The 15,333-nt window shown below is 42.0% G+C and overlaps 1 protein-coding gene across 1 annotated transcript in view; it reads left to right on the forward strand.

Moving 5' to 3' along the window:
- LOC134357275 (homeodomain-interacting protein kinase 4-like) overlaps positions 1-13,030 on the forward strand; it is a 57,154-nt gene extending 44,124 nt beyond the window's left edge. Inside the window, exon 3 of the mRNA XM_063069063.1 lies at positions 12,791-13,030. Within this exon, the coding sequence (XP_062925133.1) occupies positions 12,791-13,030 (240 nt within the window). The remainder of the gene's footprint in view (positions 1-12,790) is intronic.
- The last annotated feature ends 2,303 nt before the right edge of the window (positions 13,031-15,333 follow it).

The raw sequence follows: 15,333 nt of genomic DNA on the forward strand, positions 1-15,333 counted from the left end.
ATAAGGGATGGGGTGAGAATGGAAGGAGGGGCATTAACAGAAGTTAGAGAAGTCAATGTTCATGCCATCAGGTTGGAGACTACCCAGACAGAATGTAAGGTGTTGTTCCTCCAACCTCAGTGTGGCTTCATCTTGACAGTAGAGGAGGCCGTGGATAGACATATCAGAATGGGAATGAGACATGGAATTAAAATGTGTGGCCACCTATCACCTGTCAGCTTTTTCTCCTCCCCCCCCCCACCCACATTCTTGTTTATTTATTGAGATACATCACTGAACTGGCCCGTTGAGCCACACTACCCAACAACCCCTGATTTAATCCTAACCCAATCTTGGGACAATGTACAATGACCAATTAGTCTACCAACCAGTATGTCTTTGGACTGTGGGAGGAAACTGCAGCACACGGAGCAAACCCACACAGTCATGGGGAGAACGTAGCAACTCCAGACAGACAGACAGTGGGAATTGAACCTGGTATTGTAAAGCATTGTGCCAACCACTACACTACCATGCTGCCTGGTTTTCTCCCCCTTCCTTTCTAGTCCTGATGAAAGGCCTTGGCTTGAAGCGTTCACTTTATTCCTCTGCATCAATGCTGCCTGACCTGCTGAGATCCTCCAGCATTTTGTATTTGCTAATTGTTCCAAATATATTTTTATATTAAAATATAAAACATATTTATATTTTATATTTTCTATAAGATTTCCTTAACTAGAGTTAATAAGGTGTTTTATAATCAATAATAAAATTTCTTCCATGGTTTTAAACATTTACCAAAGTTCGGCCTGTTTTAAAACAGTGCAATTGTGCCACAAGAGGGCCTCAGCTCAATTTAATTTTACTGTTTAGAATCACAGAAGAGCAGACAAAGCCTAGTCTCAAAAACTCACCATATAGGTTTAGTTTATGTGAACTTTGGCCTCCTTTGGTAAAATTGCTCAAAGAAACAAAATAGTTTCTTATGTTAGCAATATCCGAAACCTACAGCTTGCTGGCTGACATCAGTATAAAGCAGCAGAATTAAGTTATAGTGTCAAACTTATGTCATTTGTAACAGGGCACTTGGAAGTTAGTATGTTTCCCGCATCTAGGAATTGATTCATACTGAGCACCGCATCATATGAAGCCAAAATGAGTAGCATCACATAAGTAGAAATGTCAACATTTGCTACTTCCCAGTCACATTTGGTAACTCCAAATTGGTGTTCTACATTATATCAATGCCATCCTTCCACACAAGGGGTGGCATGATAGTGTAGTGGTTAGCACAGTGCCTTACCATATAGGAGACCCAGGTTCAATTTCCGGAGCTGACTGTAAGGAGTTTGTACATTCTCCCCATGAGCACATGGGTTTCCTCTCACACTCCAAAGACATATCCTTATGGTACCTTAATTGTAAGCTTGGGAGATTACTGGGCAGCATGGTCTTGAAGAGTCAGAAGGCCTATTGCACACTATATCTCAATCAACAAGTAAGTAAGTAAATAATGTGATAGGGGGTCAAAGGACATGAGATTTGTACAGAACAGTGGCCCTGAGGTAAATGATGTAAATGAACGGTGCTGCAGCTGTGATGGGCTGAGAAGCCTATTTCTGTGTTTCTTAAGTTTCTGAATACTCTCCACTTGGTTCAACGCTTTGAACAACAGCCGGAACGCTTGACCCTGTCCAGCACATTGCATCTCACCCTCTCTATCACATAAAACCTTCACTGAATCCTTCGTGAACCAGATACAAAAAGCACTGCATCTACACATCCAAGTTACCCTTCCCGACAACACAAAGGGAGTACCTTCACCAGGGAAGCTGCAATGGTTTAGGTAAGTAGCTCACCACCTCCAATGGACACTTTGACATGGGCTATAGACACTGGCTGAACAGCAAATCCCATTATCCATAAACAAATTGTTTTACATGTACAGAGCACAGATGGAAGCTTTCTCAGTAATTCAAGGGTTTTATTTGAAATTGAAATGAAAGCAGGAAGAGGGAGAGTTGGCAGTGGCTGAGAGGGAAATTGTCAGCACAGTAAAACTGCAAGATTTTGCTCTGAAGTCTTGGATATATTTCATAGATCCTAGTGGATGATAAGATCTTGGGTCACTGATGTGAACCTGTGATTGAATTTAATGTTTAATGCTTTTGGCTAGAAAGGACAAAAGCTGATCAGAATCCAATTCCTTGAAAGCACAGTAAATAGATAATAGAGAGCAAATATGATAATCTCATAGTGACAGAACTACCCAGCTCTGCAAGCATAGGTCATTCCAACCTGAGCTCCATGACATTTTGCTCTGCTGTGTGATGAACTGAGCATGAGGCTGTGGGCCTACTCTGGCTGCTGTGAGCTTCCAAGGGCAAGGGTTATGTTAGTTCGGTTCACTGCTCTGCAACATATGCTCCGCTCTTCCCTGCACTCAGGCAGAGGTATGGGCCTACTTTGGCTGCTCCGGGCTTCATGTCCATGAGCTCTGTAACGTTTTGCTCCCATTGTGTGATGAACTGAGGCTGAGGCTCTGGGCCTACCCCAGCTGTCTTGTGCTTCGCGTCTGTGAGCTCCGCAACATTTTCCTCCATTGTGTGACGAACTAAGACTGACACTGTGGGCCTGCTCTGGACTTCGTCTGTGAGCTCTGCAACAGTTTGCTCCATTGTGTGATGAACTGAGGCTGAGGCTCTGGGCCTACTCCAGCTGCCCTGGGCTTCATGTCATTGGACTCACTTTCACTCTGAACACTGTTGCTTACTTTTATTATTTGCACAATTTGTGTTTATCCCCCTCTCTCTGTGCATTGGGTGTTTGTTTTTCTTTAATGGGTTGCGTGGGTTTCTTGTTTCATGGCTGTTTGTAAAGAGACATATCTTAAGGTTGTATAATTTATACATATCTGTGAAGAGGGAAATACAATTGAGTGAACAAATTCCAAAAACAGAGTATACCTCAAATGATTATGTTGAATTGAATTGAATTGACTTTATTACCTACATCCTTCGTATATGTGAGGAGTAAAAATCTTTGTTACATCTCCATCTAAATGTGCAATATGCAATTTATAGTGATTTAAAATAAATAGTATGTACAACAATATAACATAGAAATACAGTTGTGTCAGCATGAATTAATCAGTCTGATGGCCTAATGGAAGAAGCTGTCCTGGAGCCTGTTGGTCCTGGCTTTCATGCTGTGGTACTGTTTCCCGGATGGAAGTGGCTGGAACAGTTTGCGGTTGAAATGACTCGGGTCCCCAAAGATCCTCTTTACACACCTGTCACTGTAAATGGCCTGAATAGTGCGAAGTTAACATCTATAGATGCGCTGGGCTGTCTGCACCACTCTCTGCAGAGTCCTGCGATTCAGGGAAATATCAGTGTTTGTAGCAGTAGATTATTTGCTTCACACTCTGTGGTTTCAATCATTTGAAAACTCCTACAAAAGGTGAAAGTACTTGGTTGAGCAACTAGATTTGAAGCTCTGTTCTAATGATACAAAGCACACTGTTACAAAAGCCACATATCACATGGTTAAGAGGTTACACAAGCAAAGAAAACTATTATTTTGAACCTAATATATCAATAACTCCAACTGTTTACTATTTCAGCAATATTAATTCCATGGGATGATAACAAGCTTCAACTTGGACTTGGAAGAATACTTTGATAAATATTATTAAAAGCCAAGTTGGAATTGAGAGAACCACATTACAACTAAAATTTTTAAAAAGGAGATTATTGAAGTGAATAATTTAGTCAGACTTTAATTATTTTGTATGAATTATCTACATCCCCACTCTAAGACAAACACACATTGAAACTTTTGAGTATCTAAACTAGTCTGACCCATCTCTGCTCTTCAGAAACAATGCATTCAGAAATACTGTTCAATTCACAAGTTTGCTTTTACTGGTGTTGAAGAATACTATTTGAAGTAATTACGAAATCTCCAAAGTTTCCAGTTGGTATTTCTCACTCTAATGACCTACTATCAAGAAATAAATTAAGATATCACATGCACACAAGAGTTTCTGAAGGTGCCGAAAATCCAGAGTAACACCCAAAATGCTGGAATAACTCAGCAGGCCAGGCAGCATCTATGGAATTTAATAAACAGTCGACGTTACAGGTCGAGGCCCTTCATCAAAACTGGTAAGGAAGTGGGGAAGAAGACAGAATATGAAGGTAGCGGAGGGATGGGGAAGAAAACAAGCTAGAAGGTGATAGGAGAAGCTGGGTGGGTGTGGAAGGGTGGAGGAAGTAAGAAGCTGGGAAAAAAGTAAAGGGCTAGAGAAGAAGGAATCTGATAGAAGAAGAGAGTGGACCATGGGAGAAAGGGAAGGAAGACAGGCACCAGGGGAAGGTGACAGGCAGTTGAGGAGAAAGGGAAGGGTGAGGGGAAAAATTACTGGAAGTTGGAGAAATCGAATTTCATGTCATTCAGTTGGAGGCGATCTAAATGAAAAATGAGGTGTTGCTCCTCCAACCTGGCCTCATTGTGTCAGCAGAGGAGGCCATAGACCACAATGTCAGAATGGGAATGGGGACTGGAATTAAAATGGCTGGCCACCAGGAGTTCTGTGGGTGGAGTGAAGGGCTGAACAACACAGTTCCCCAATCCATGTCGAGTCTCACTAAAGTAAAGGAGGCTGCATCGGGAACACCAGATACAGTAGATGAGCCCAACAGATTTGCAGGTGAAGTGTTGCTCCATCTGGAAGACTGTTTGTGGCCCTGATTAGTGGTGAGGGAAGAGGTGAATGGCAGGTGTAGCATATCTTTTGCTTGCAAGGATAAGTGCCAGGAGGGAGATTAGTGGGGAGAAACAAACAGACAAGGAATCACGGAGCGTGCAATCCCTGCAGAAAGCAGAGAGTTGGTGAGGGGTTTGGGGGGAGGTCAAGATATGTTTGGTGGTGGGGTCCCACTGAATATGGCGGAGGCTGCGGAGACTGATGTGCTGGATGCAGAGGCTCATGGGATGGTAGATGAAGACAAGAAGTACTCTATCTCCGATAAGGCAGCAGGAAGACAGGGTGACAGAGATGAACAGGAAACAGGAGATATAGATGCAGACAGCATCAATGGTGGTATCACATTGATGTAATATAACAAGATGTAATATAAGATATCTCATACCTGATTGCTTTTAGTTGTGGTCTATTGTCTTTGATCCATCGCAACAATATAGGCAGCCCCCATGTTACAGCAAATGGAATTTATATTCACCAAATTCACAAACCATACCCACAAATCCGAGATGCCTAATGAAATTTGCTCCCAGAACTTGTGTGTCAATTTTTCTTTTACTTTCAGCCCAAATTTCTTGGTGCATGAGCAAATGGCATTCCATTGCATTTCAGAAAATTATGCCTGATCTGGTTTCCTGAGAACCCAATCCCCTTTTATTGCAGGGGTCACCTGTACTCCATTTCAAAACATGACATTGTAAAAATTTGTTTTAGCTACACATTTCTGAACAAGTGGAGATTCTGAATTTTCATGAGGGAAGATGCACTGAGGCTCTCAGTCTTCTTTACAAGCAGAGATAGGTGAGAGGATCAAAAAGTCGTTAGATTTGGACAGATTTGAGAGAAAAGCAGGAACTGGTAGAACAAAGCCTAAGTAAAGCTGGATCAACTCACACAAAATTTCCAAGGAACTCATTGGGTCAGGCAGCATCCGTGGTGGAGAATGTAAAGTTGTTGCGTTGGGTTGCAACCCTGTTTCCTGATGTGAGAGAGAGAGAGAGAGAGAGAGAGAGTAGGCCAAAGGTAGACAAGTAAAGTGCAAGTTCCAGATTGAAGTAGACCGTGAGATCATTTTTCAGTATTTGAGACGTCTCATAACTGCAAGATTGAAGTTGTACTTCAGCCTGGTGGTATTGAGATGGTAAAGAGTTAATTTTGTCCTGCCGACGTAAGAAATTAGCCATAAGCTACTGGTTTCCTTGTCTCACTTGCAGGATGTAGTAACCTAATTACACTTTGTTCTCAATTATCTAATTGCGCATATTGTTTGGGGTGTCTGAACTTTACACTTCTGTTTGAGGTGATGAAGTGGCTTTTGTCTCGGACTATCACTGTTGCTGGGCATGTGACTGGGCATGTGTAGCTAAAGAATTGTTTTCTGCACACCTGACAAAGACGGTATACAAACTCTGTATCTCTATGCTTCGGCACAGAGAACTCTGGCTGACTCTGTGAGAGTGCAGAAGGAGGATTCTCCCTCGTAGCTTGCTGCTAATAAAGGTGGAAAGGAAACAACTGTGGTACTTGTTTCATTACGTCGGGTTGATCACCGTTGACAGTATGTGTTCTCAAGCTTCTGTACCTTCTCTCTGGGAACGGCCTATCAGCGGCGTCAACAGAGATTTAGCAAGAGGGATTTCTCGCAGGTCGGCGGCATTTGTCCATTGTACGTGGCCTATCAGCAGCGTCAACAGAGCTCTACGAACGAAATAAAAGTACAGAAGGGACAAGCGGAGCAGCCATTGTTGGGAGTAGGCCAGTGGTGAAAGTGGAAGCGACAGGCTCTGGCTCAAACCAGGCTTCAGCTCAGAGAAGGCGTCGGCTCTGTGTAAAGCGTCTGTTAAGGTTTCCTTTTAGATTTTTTCCCCCTCTTACTGTGCCATTTAAATAGCTGTGGTGTGCTCTTTGTGCCGGATGTTGGAGAACTGGGAGACCCAGAGTCTACCAGAGAGCATCCGGCTGCAGTTCCTTGAGGACCCTGTTAGGGATCTGCAACAGCAGCTGGATGACCTTGGGCTTGTACGGGACCGCAGGGATATAATTGATCAAAGTTACAGGGAAGTAGTCAGCCCGAAGCTGCAGGAGGCGAGTAGCTGGGTGATTGTCAGGAGAAATGGAAATAGGCAGTTAGAGCAGAGCATCTCTGTGGCCATTCTCCTCAAAAAACAAGTATACCACTTTGGATATTTTTGTGGGGGATGACCTCCCGGGTGAATGCCACGGTGACCGGGTTACAGGCACCGAGCCTGGGTCCGTGGTGCAGATGGGAAAGAGAGAGAAGAATGGAGCGGTAGTGATAGGGACTTGGCAACACTCACAACACACTGGAGGAACTCAGCAGGTCGGGCAGCATCCGTGGAAATGATCAGTCAACGTTTCAGCAGGAGTATTTTGTGTTAGTGATAGGGACTCGATAGTGAGGGGAAAAGACAGGAGATTCTGTGGACATGAATGGGACACCTGGATGGTATGTTACCTCCCAGGTGCCAGGGTCAGGGAGGTCTCAGATCGTGTCCACAATATTTTGGAGGTGGGGGGGAACAGCCAGGTGTCTTGGTACATATTGGTACCAATGACTTAGGAAGGAAAAGCAATGAGGACCCGTAAAGAGAATTTAGAGAGCTAGGTAGAAAGCTGAGAAACAGGACCACCCGGAGCTGCCTGTGCCATGTGCCAGTTAGGGTAGAAACAGAATGATTTGGCAGATAAATGCGTGGCTGAGAAGCTGGTGCAGGGGGCAGGGCTTCAGGTTCTCGGATAGTTGGGATCTATTCTGGGGGAGGTATGACCTGTTCAAAAGTGACGGGTTGCAGCTGAACCTGAGGGGGACCAATATTCGTATGGGCCGGTTTGTTAGGGCTGTTGGGGAGGGTTTAAACTAATTTGGCAGGGGGGTGGGAACGAAAAAGAAAGGATTCAGGATAGGACAGATGGTAAAAAATAAAGATAGCTTGCAGTCAGATTGTCAGGAAAGGCAGGCAGGTGATGGGACTTAATTGCACCCAACAGGCTGAGTATTAAATCATTAGGGATGCAGAGTCAGAAAGCATAGCAAATACGGTACTCAAAGTGTTGTATCTAAATGCACGTAGTATAAGAAATAAGGTAGATGATCTTGTTGCAATATTACAGATTACCAGGTATGATGTTGTGGCCATCACTGAATCGTTGCTGAAGGATGGTTGTAGTTGGGAGCTGAACGTCCAAGGTTACGCGTTATATCAGAGGGATAGGAAGGTAGGCAGAGGGGCTGGTGTGGCTCTACTGGTAAAGAAGGGCATCAAATCAGTAGAAAGATGTGACATAGGTTTGGAAGATGTTGAATCCTTGTGGCTTCAGTTAAGAAACTACAAGGGTAAAAGGATATTGATGGCAGTCATATACAGGCCTCCCAGCAGTGGCTGGGAGGTGGACCACAGGTTACAACAGGAAATAGAAAAGGTGAGTCAAAAGGGCAATGTTACGGTAGTTATGGGAGATTTAACATGCAGGTCGATTGGGAAAATCAAATTGGTAATCGATCTCAAGAGAGTGAGTTTGTTGAATGCCTAAGAGATAACTTTTTAGAGCAGTTTGGCATTGAGCCTACTAGGGGATCAACTATATTGGATTGGGTGTTACGCAATGAACCAGAGGCAATTAGGGAGCTTAAGGTAAAAGAACACTTAGGAACCAGTGATCACAATATGATTATGTTCAACTTGAAATTTGATAGGGAGAAAGTAAAGTCTGACGTAGCAGTATTTCAGTGGAGTAACGGAAATTACAGTGGTGTGAGAGAGGAGTTGGCCAAAGTAAATAGGAAGGAGCTCCTGGCAGGGACATCAGCAGAGCAGCAATGGTGTGTGTTTCTGAGAAAAATGAGGAAGGTGTAGGACATGCGTATTCCAAAAATGAATAAATATTCAAATGGTAAAACAGTACAACCGTGGCTGACAAGGGAAGTCAAAGCTATTGTAAAAGCAAAAGAAAGGGCATATAACAAAGCAAAAATTCGTGGGAAGATAGAGGATCAGGAATTTTTAAAAACCTATAGAGAGCAACTAAAAATTCATTACAAAGGAAAAGATGAAATATGAAAGCAAGCTAGCAAATGATATCAAAGTGAAAGTAAAATTTTTTTCAAGTATGTTGAAAATAAAAGAGAAATGAGAGTGGATATAGGACTGCTAGAAAATGAGCCAGGAGAAATAATAACGGGGGACAAGGAGATGGCTGATGAACTAAATGAGTATTTTGTGTCAGCCTTCACTGTGGAAGACACTAGCAGTATGCCTGATGTTGTAGTGTGTGAAGGAAGAGAAGTGGGTGCAGTTACTATTACAAGAGAGAAGGTGCTCAAAAAGCTGAGAGACCTAAAGGTACATAAGTCACCTGGACCAGATGAACTGCACCCCAGGGTTCCAAAAAAGGTAGCGTTAGAGATCGTGATGGCATTAGAAATGATCTTTTAAAAATCATTGGACTCTGGCATAGTGCCAGAGGACTGGAAAATTGCAAATGTTACTCCATTCTTTAAGAAAGGAGGAAGGCAACAGAAAGGAAATTATAGACCAGTTAGCCTGATCTCAGTGGTTGGGAAGATGTTAGAGTCAATTGTTAAGGATGAGGTGATGGAGACTTGATGATACAGGACAAGATAGTACAAAGTCAGCATGGTTTCCTTCAGAGAAAAACCTGCCTGGCGAACCTGGTGGAATTCTTTGAGGGGATTACAAGTAGGATAGATAAAGGGAATACAGTGGGTGTTGCATATTTGGACTTTCAGAAGGTCTTTGACAAGGTGCCACACATGAGGCTGCTTACCAAGTTAAGAGCCCACGGTATTACAGAAAAGTTACTAACATGGTTAGAACATTGGCTGATTGGTAGGAGGTAGCAAGTGTGAATAAAAGGGTCCTTTTCTGGTTGACTGCCAGTGACTAGTGGTGTTCTGTAGGGGTTGGTGTTGGGACCACTTCTTCTTATGCTATCTATAAATGATTTAGATGATGGAATAGATGGCTTTGTTTCCAAGTTTGCAGATGACACAAAGATTGGTGGAAGGACAGTTAGTGCTGAGGAAACAGGTAAGATGCAGAAGGACTTAGACAGATTAGGAGAATGGGCAAGAAAGTGACAAATGAAATAAAATGTTGGAAAATGCATGGTCATGCACTTTGGTAGTTGAAATAAATGTGCGGACTATTTTCTAAACTGGGAGAAAATCCAAAAATCTGAGATACAAAAGTACTTCAGAGTCCTTGTACAGAACACACTAAAGGTTAACTTGCAAGTCAACTCAATGGTGAGGAAGGCAAATGTCATGTTAGCATTCATTTCAAGAGGTCTAGAATACAAGAGCAAGGATGTGATGCTGTGGCTTTATAAGGCACTGGAGAGGCCTCACCTTGAGTATTGTGAACAGTTTTGGGCTCCTCATCTTTGAAGAGATGTGCTGGCGTTGGAGAGGTCCAGAGGAGGTTCATAAGGATGATTCCAGGAATGGAAGGGTTATCATACAAGGAATGTTTGATGGTTCTGTGTCTGTACTTGCTGGAATTCAGAAGGATGAGGGGGGATCTCATTGAAACCTTCTGAATGTTGAAATTCCTAGACAGAGTAGATGTGGAAAGGATATTTCCCATGGTGGGAGAGTCTAGGACAAGAGGGCACAGCCTCAGGATAGAGGGGTGTCCTTTCAAAAGAGAGATGCAGAGGAATTTCTTCAGCCAAACGGTGGTGAATTTGTGGAATTTGTTGCCACATGCAGCTGTGGAGGCCAGGTCGTTGGGTGTATATAAGATAGAGATTGATAGGTTGTTGATTGGACATGGCAACAAAAGGTTGCGGGGAGAAGGCTGGGAACTGGGGTTGAGGAGGAGATAGAAAAAAAGGATCAGACATGATTGAATGGCGGAGCAGACTCGATGGGCCAGATGGTCTAATTCTGCTCCTGTGTCTTATGGTCTTATGGTCTAAGAGAAATTGACCAAGGTGAAAGGGGTCCTTGTTGATCAAAAATATATAATAAAAGACCAACGAATCCAGGACGATAAATGCAGAAAATGCCAAGAAAAACCAGAAACAATCCAACACATTACAGGATCCTGTAGCAGTTCAACTCAATCTTATTACTTACACAGGCACAATCAAGTGGCAAACATCAGTCACCAAAATCTTGCTTCAAAATGCAAATTGATAAAAGACACCATACCTTACTATAAATACAAGCCAGATCCATTTTTAGTGTCAGTGTCCTACAAATTATACTCTGACCGATCTATTATTACAGATAGGACAATCCAGAATAGCCGTCCGGGTATAATATTACGGGATAAACAATGAAGAACAGCTTACTTGATGGATATAACCATTCCAAAAACAGATAACATACAGAAATCAATTAAAAATACCAAAAATATGCTTGAATTAAAAGAGGATTTGAAAGACTATGGAGCACGAACAGGTGCTGCCTGACCTGATGAATGTTTCCAGCAATTTTGTTTTTTTTTTGTTTCAGGTTCCCAGTATCTGCCTTTTCTATTTTCAGTAAATGCAGTGGTTTTGAGAACAGTGAGGCAGTGATTTAATAATGTGTTATGCTGGTGTTCACTGAGATAAATATGCATATCTTCAATCTAATAATAATAAATAATGAACTTTGGACTATATAATTGCAGAACATTAGACATAAAGAAAAGTGAATAGAGTTATAAGTAAATAAAACAGAGCAGAAGGATACAACTCAACCGATGGATGAATATGAAACATAAATATCTTGGATATCAACAAGAAAGTTGATCATTATGCGATAAAGGGAAAACTTTTTGACAGAATTTACTTTAAAGCGTAAAAAATTCTGCCAAACAGAGCTCAATATAATAATATAACAAAATCAAGTGTTTAACACTTCTACTATACACATATTAACGTATTCTTTTGGCATAATATCTTGGTCTGAAGCCAATCTGTAAAACTTGCAAAGAAAAATAAGAACTGAAATGACAAATTTTAGAAGACTCTATGTATACTTACACTACACTATCTAGCACAGAAGGAAAAAAATAAATAACAGACATAAAAATTTACACATCAGTCAGATAAAACTTCTAAAGGCATATTTCAATCCACAAAAACAGGATTCAGCATTCAACACAAGTATATGCAACTCTGATAAGAAGTGCACACCACTGAAGTTAAATGAGAGCACAACCCAGAAAGTTGAAGAAATTATCACTACAGAACAAAAAGCTAGCTGATGGAAGAGCATGACCCTCCATGGAAGTCATCCCTGTGATCTAAGAAGAATAGATATCAACAAGGAAGCCTTGAATGCCTGGCTCAGAGTTGGAGATTTCTTCCCAGAAACAGAGGGATCCCTAGTTAACACAAAATGTTTTGAAAAATACAGAATAAAAGACGAACAAATTCAAGATGTCAAGAGGACAAATGCAGAAAATGCCAAGAGAAACCAGAAACAATTCATCAGATTGCAGGATCCTGCAGCAGTTTAACTCAATCTGTTTACTTAGTAAGTTCAAAGATGAAAGTTCAAACTAGATTTATTATCAAAGTACGTATCCTACATATACGTTTGAGATTTGTCTCCTTACAGGCAGCGACAGAACAAATAAACCCAACAGAACCCATGACAAAAAGGAAGACTGCCAAGCACCCAATGTGCAGGGAAAAAAAACCAAATTGGTCAAACAATAAAAGTAAGCAAATAGCATTCAGAACTGAAGCTCACAAAAGTGAGTCCGCAGACATGAAGCCAGCAGCCAGCTGATTCAGCAGCCTGTTAACTGCAGGCCACAGACTTAGTTCAGCACAGAGACGAGTGGAGAAGTGAACTGACCCTGACAGTCCCTTTCTTTTAACCCCTACCTTTCCAATCAGGGTCCGTGCTTAAATTGATCAAACCTCGGATCTTTCCTCGCTCTTAAGCCCAGGTTCCACCTCAACTCTGCTTGTTTCGCCTCAGTTCTGCCGCATTGAAGTACCTCCAAGTCCGCTCCAGCCATGGCCAATCACTGACTCATTCCCTGCTCTTGTGTCCAGGCCAAGTTGCCTCGATTCGTCCCAGACACACCACGCTGCAACCGTCCTGCACCTTCGAGACTTCAGTTCACACCGCAACAGTGCCAGGCCGTGCAGGCGGTTCAAAAGCTCTACTCCGAAAGGGAAGTTACAGGCTACAGATTGCCGGGGTCATTCACCGGAGAAAATGTGATTAATAAAGTAGTTAATAGCTTTCTTGGTTTCGTTTGCCACCAGCAAGTAGTTGCAGAGCATCACTAGCGCCATCTTAAAGAGAAAAGTACAATTAAGACACAGGCACAATCAAGTGGCAAACATCATTCACCAAAATCTTGCTTTAAACCACAAATTCTTAAAATACACCATATCTTACCTTTAATACAATCCTGAGCCAGTTTTTGACACAGAGTCCAACAAATTATATTATGACCAATTCCTTATTACAGATAGGACAATCCATAATAACCAGCCAAGTCAGGCAGCATCTATGGAAAATAATAAACAGTTGACATTTCGGGCCTAGACCTTTCTTCAGGGCTGTTCACAGAAAGTCTGCAGATTATTCTCATGGTTGTGATCCATAATAACCCTCCAGATATAATATTACAGGGTAAACAAGTCAAGAACAACTTACATTATAGTTATAACCATTCCAAGCACACATAAATACAGAAACCAATAAGTGAGACACACCAGCAACATGCTGAATTAAAAGAAGAAACTGAAAGACTATATAACATGAACAGTGCCCTAATAGCAACCATATACAACTGGTATCTTCCCGAAGTCACTACACAAAGGCATTAAACAATTACGCAGCAATATTTATGTAAACCTCCAAAAAGCCACTAAACTAGTCCAAATGTTCCTAGCAATTGAGAAATTGAGAAATGATTGTGCTTGGCTGTGCTTGTACCAGCTTGGGCTAAGAGAAAAAACAACTTTATTGATGGAGCACATTTCATACAGATGATGTAGTTCAAAGAGCTTTACAATGGGAGAAAAGTACAAACATGAAAATAAAATAAAAAATAAAGCTAAATATAAACATGAAGATAAAAGACAAAAAGATGTTAGTGAAAAGCAAGGTTAAATAAATCGGTTTTGAGCTGGTGTTTAAAAATGTCAACTGAGTCTGCATCCCTTATAGTTTCAGGTATTGAATTCCAGAGTTTAGGAGCTTAGTTCAAAACAGCTGACCTGCCAATTATCTTTTGGATTGTTTAAATTTTAGAGAGTGGTGAGAAAAGACTTGAGAGCTCGAGCAGGATTATAAAATGAAAGTGATTCTGCGATGTACTCCCGTCCTAGACCATTCAGAGCCTTAAAAACAAGTAAGAGATTTTTTATTCAATTCTTAAAAAGATACAGGAAGCCAATGCAGAGTACCTACTACAGGAGTAATATGGCATGAATATCAATTTCTCTTTCCATTAAAAATAATTCCTTCCCCCTCCCCTCTTCTTCTATTCCCCACTCTGGTCCCTTACCTCTTCTCTCCTGCCTATCAGCTCTCACTGGTGTCCCTCCTCTTTCCTTTTCTCCTGTGGTCCACTCTCCTCTCCTATCAGATTCTTTCTTCTCCAGTCCTTTACCTTCCTCACCCACCTGGATTCACCTAACACCTTCTAGCTATCCTCCTTCCTCTCTCCCCACCTTTTATTCGAGCGTCTTCCCCCTTCCTTTCCAGTCCTGATGAAGAGTCTTGGCCCAAAATGTTGACTGTTTGTTCACTTCCATGGATGCTGCCTGACCTGCTGAGTTCCTCCAGAATTCTGTGTGTTTTGCTTTGGACTTCCAGCATCTGCAGTATTTCTTGTGTACATGTTCCCTTGTCCTGGTTTTGGTTAAAAGTCTAGCAGTGGTGTTCTGAAAGATTTGAAGTCTGTCAATCGAGTGTTCTAATCTTTTCAACCAGATCCCTACGTGGTGACCTGTAGATCAAAAAGCTCTGCTGAATTAATCATGGTTATCATCCAATTTGGTTGACTCATGCATTTTTTTTGCATTAAAATAGAGTGCAAATTGTGCAGCTGAGTAACTTCCTGCAATGAATAACAAGACTGCCTTTCTGCAGCTTTGAGAATTGTGTTAAATGCTGAAGAAGCACCAGCCCAAGATATTTCATCCACTTAACAAAAAATCTTTACTTTAGAGTCTTTGAAACTTTCAGAATCAGAATCAGGTTTCTGGTTCATCTGGGGATAAGTCCAATGGACCATGATGCACAAGACCTTGGACAACAGGGTTAAAATCGTATCCAATTCATGTATGGCTGCACCAGGCTGTGCGTGGAACCAAGGAATGTGTCACTTTGTACTGAGTTTGTACCTGTCCCTGATGCTGCGTGTGGCCAGGTGGTTAGGGCATTGGGCTCACAATCTGAAGGTCGTGGGTTCGAGTCTCGGCCAAGGCAGCGTGTTGTGTCTTTGAGCAAGGCACTTAACCACACACTGCTCCAGTCCACCCAGCTGAAAAATAGGTACTGGCAAATTCTGGGGGTTAATCTCGCAATAGACTGGCGTCCTATCCAGGGGGAAGTCTCGTACTCTCAGTCGCTTCAT

This window comes from Mobula hypostoma, chromosome 1 (assembly GCF_963921235.1).
Source record: "Mobula hypostoma chromosome 1, sMobHyp1.1, whole genome shotgun sequence".
Classification (NCBI taxonomy): Eukaryota; Metazoa; Chordata; class Chondrichthyes; order Myliobatiformes; family Myliobatidae; genus Mobula; species Mobula hypostoma.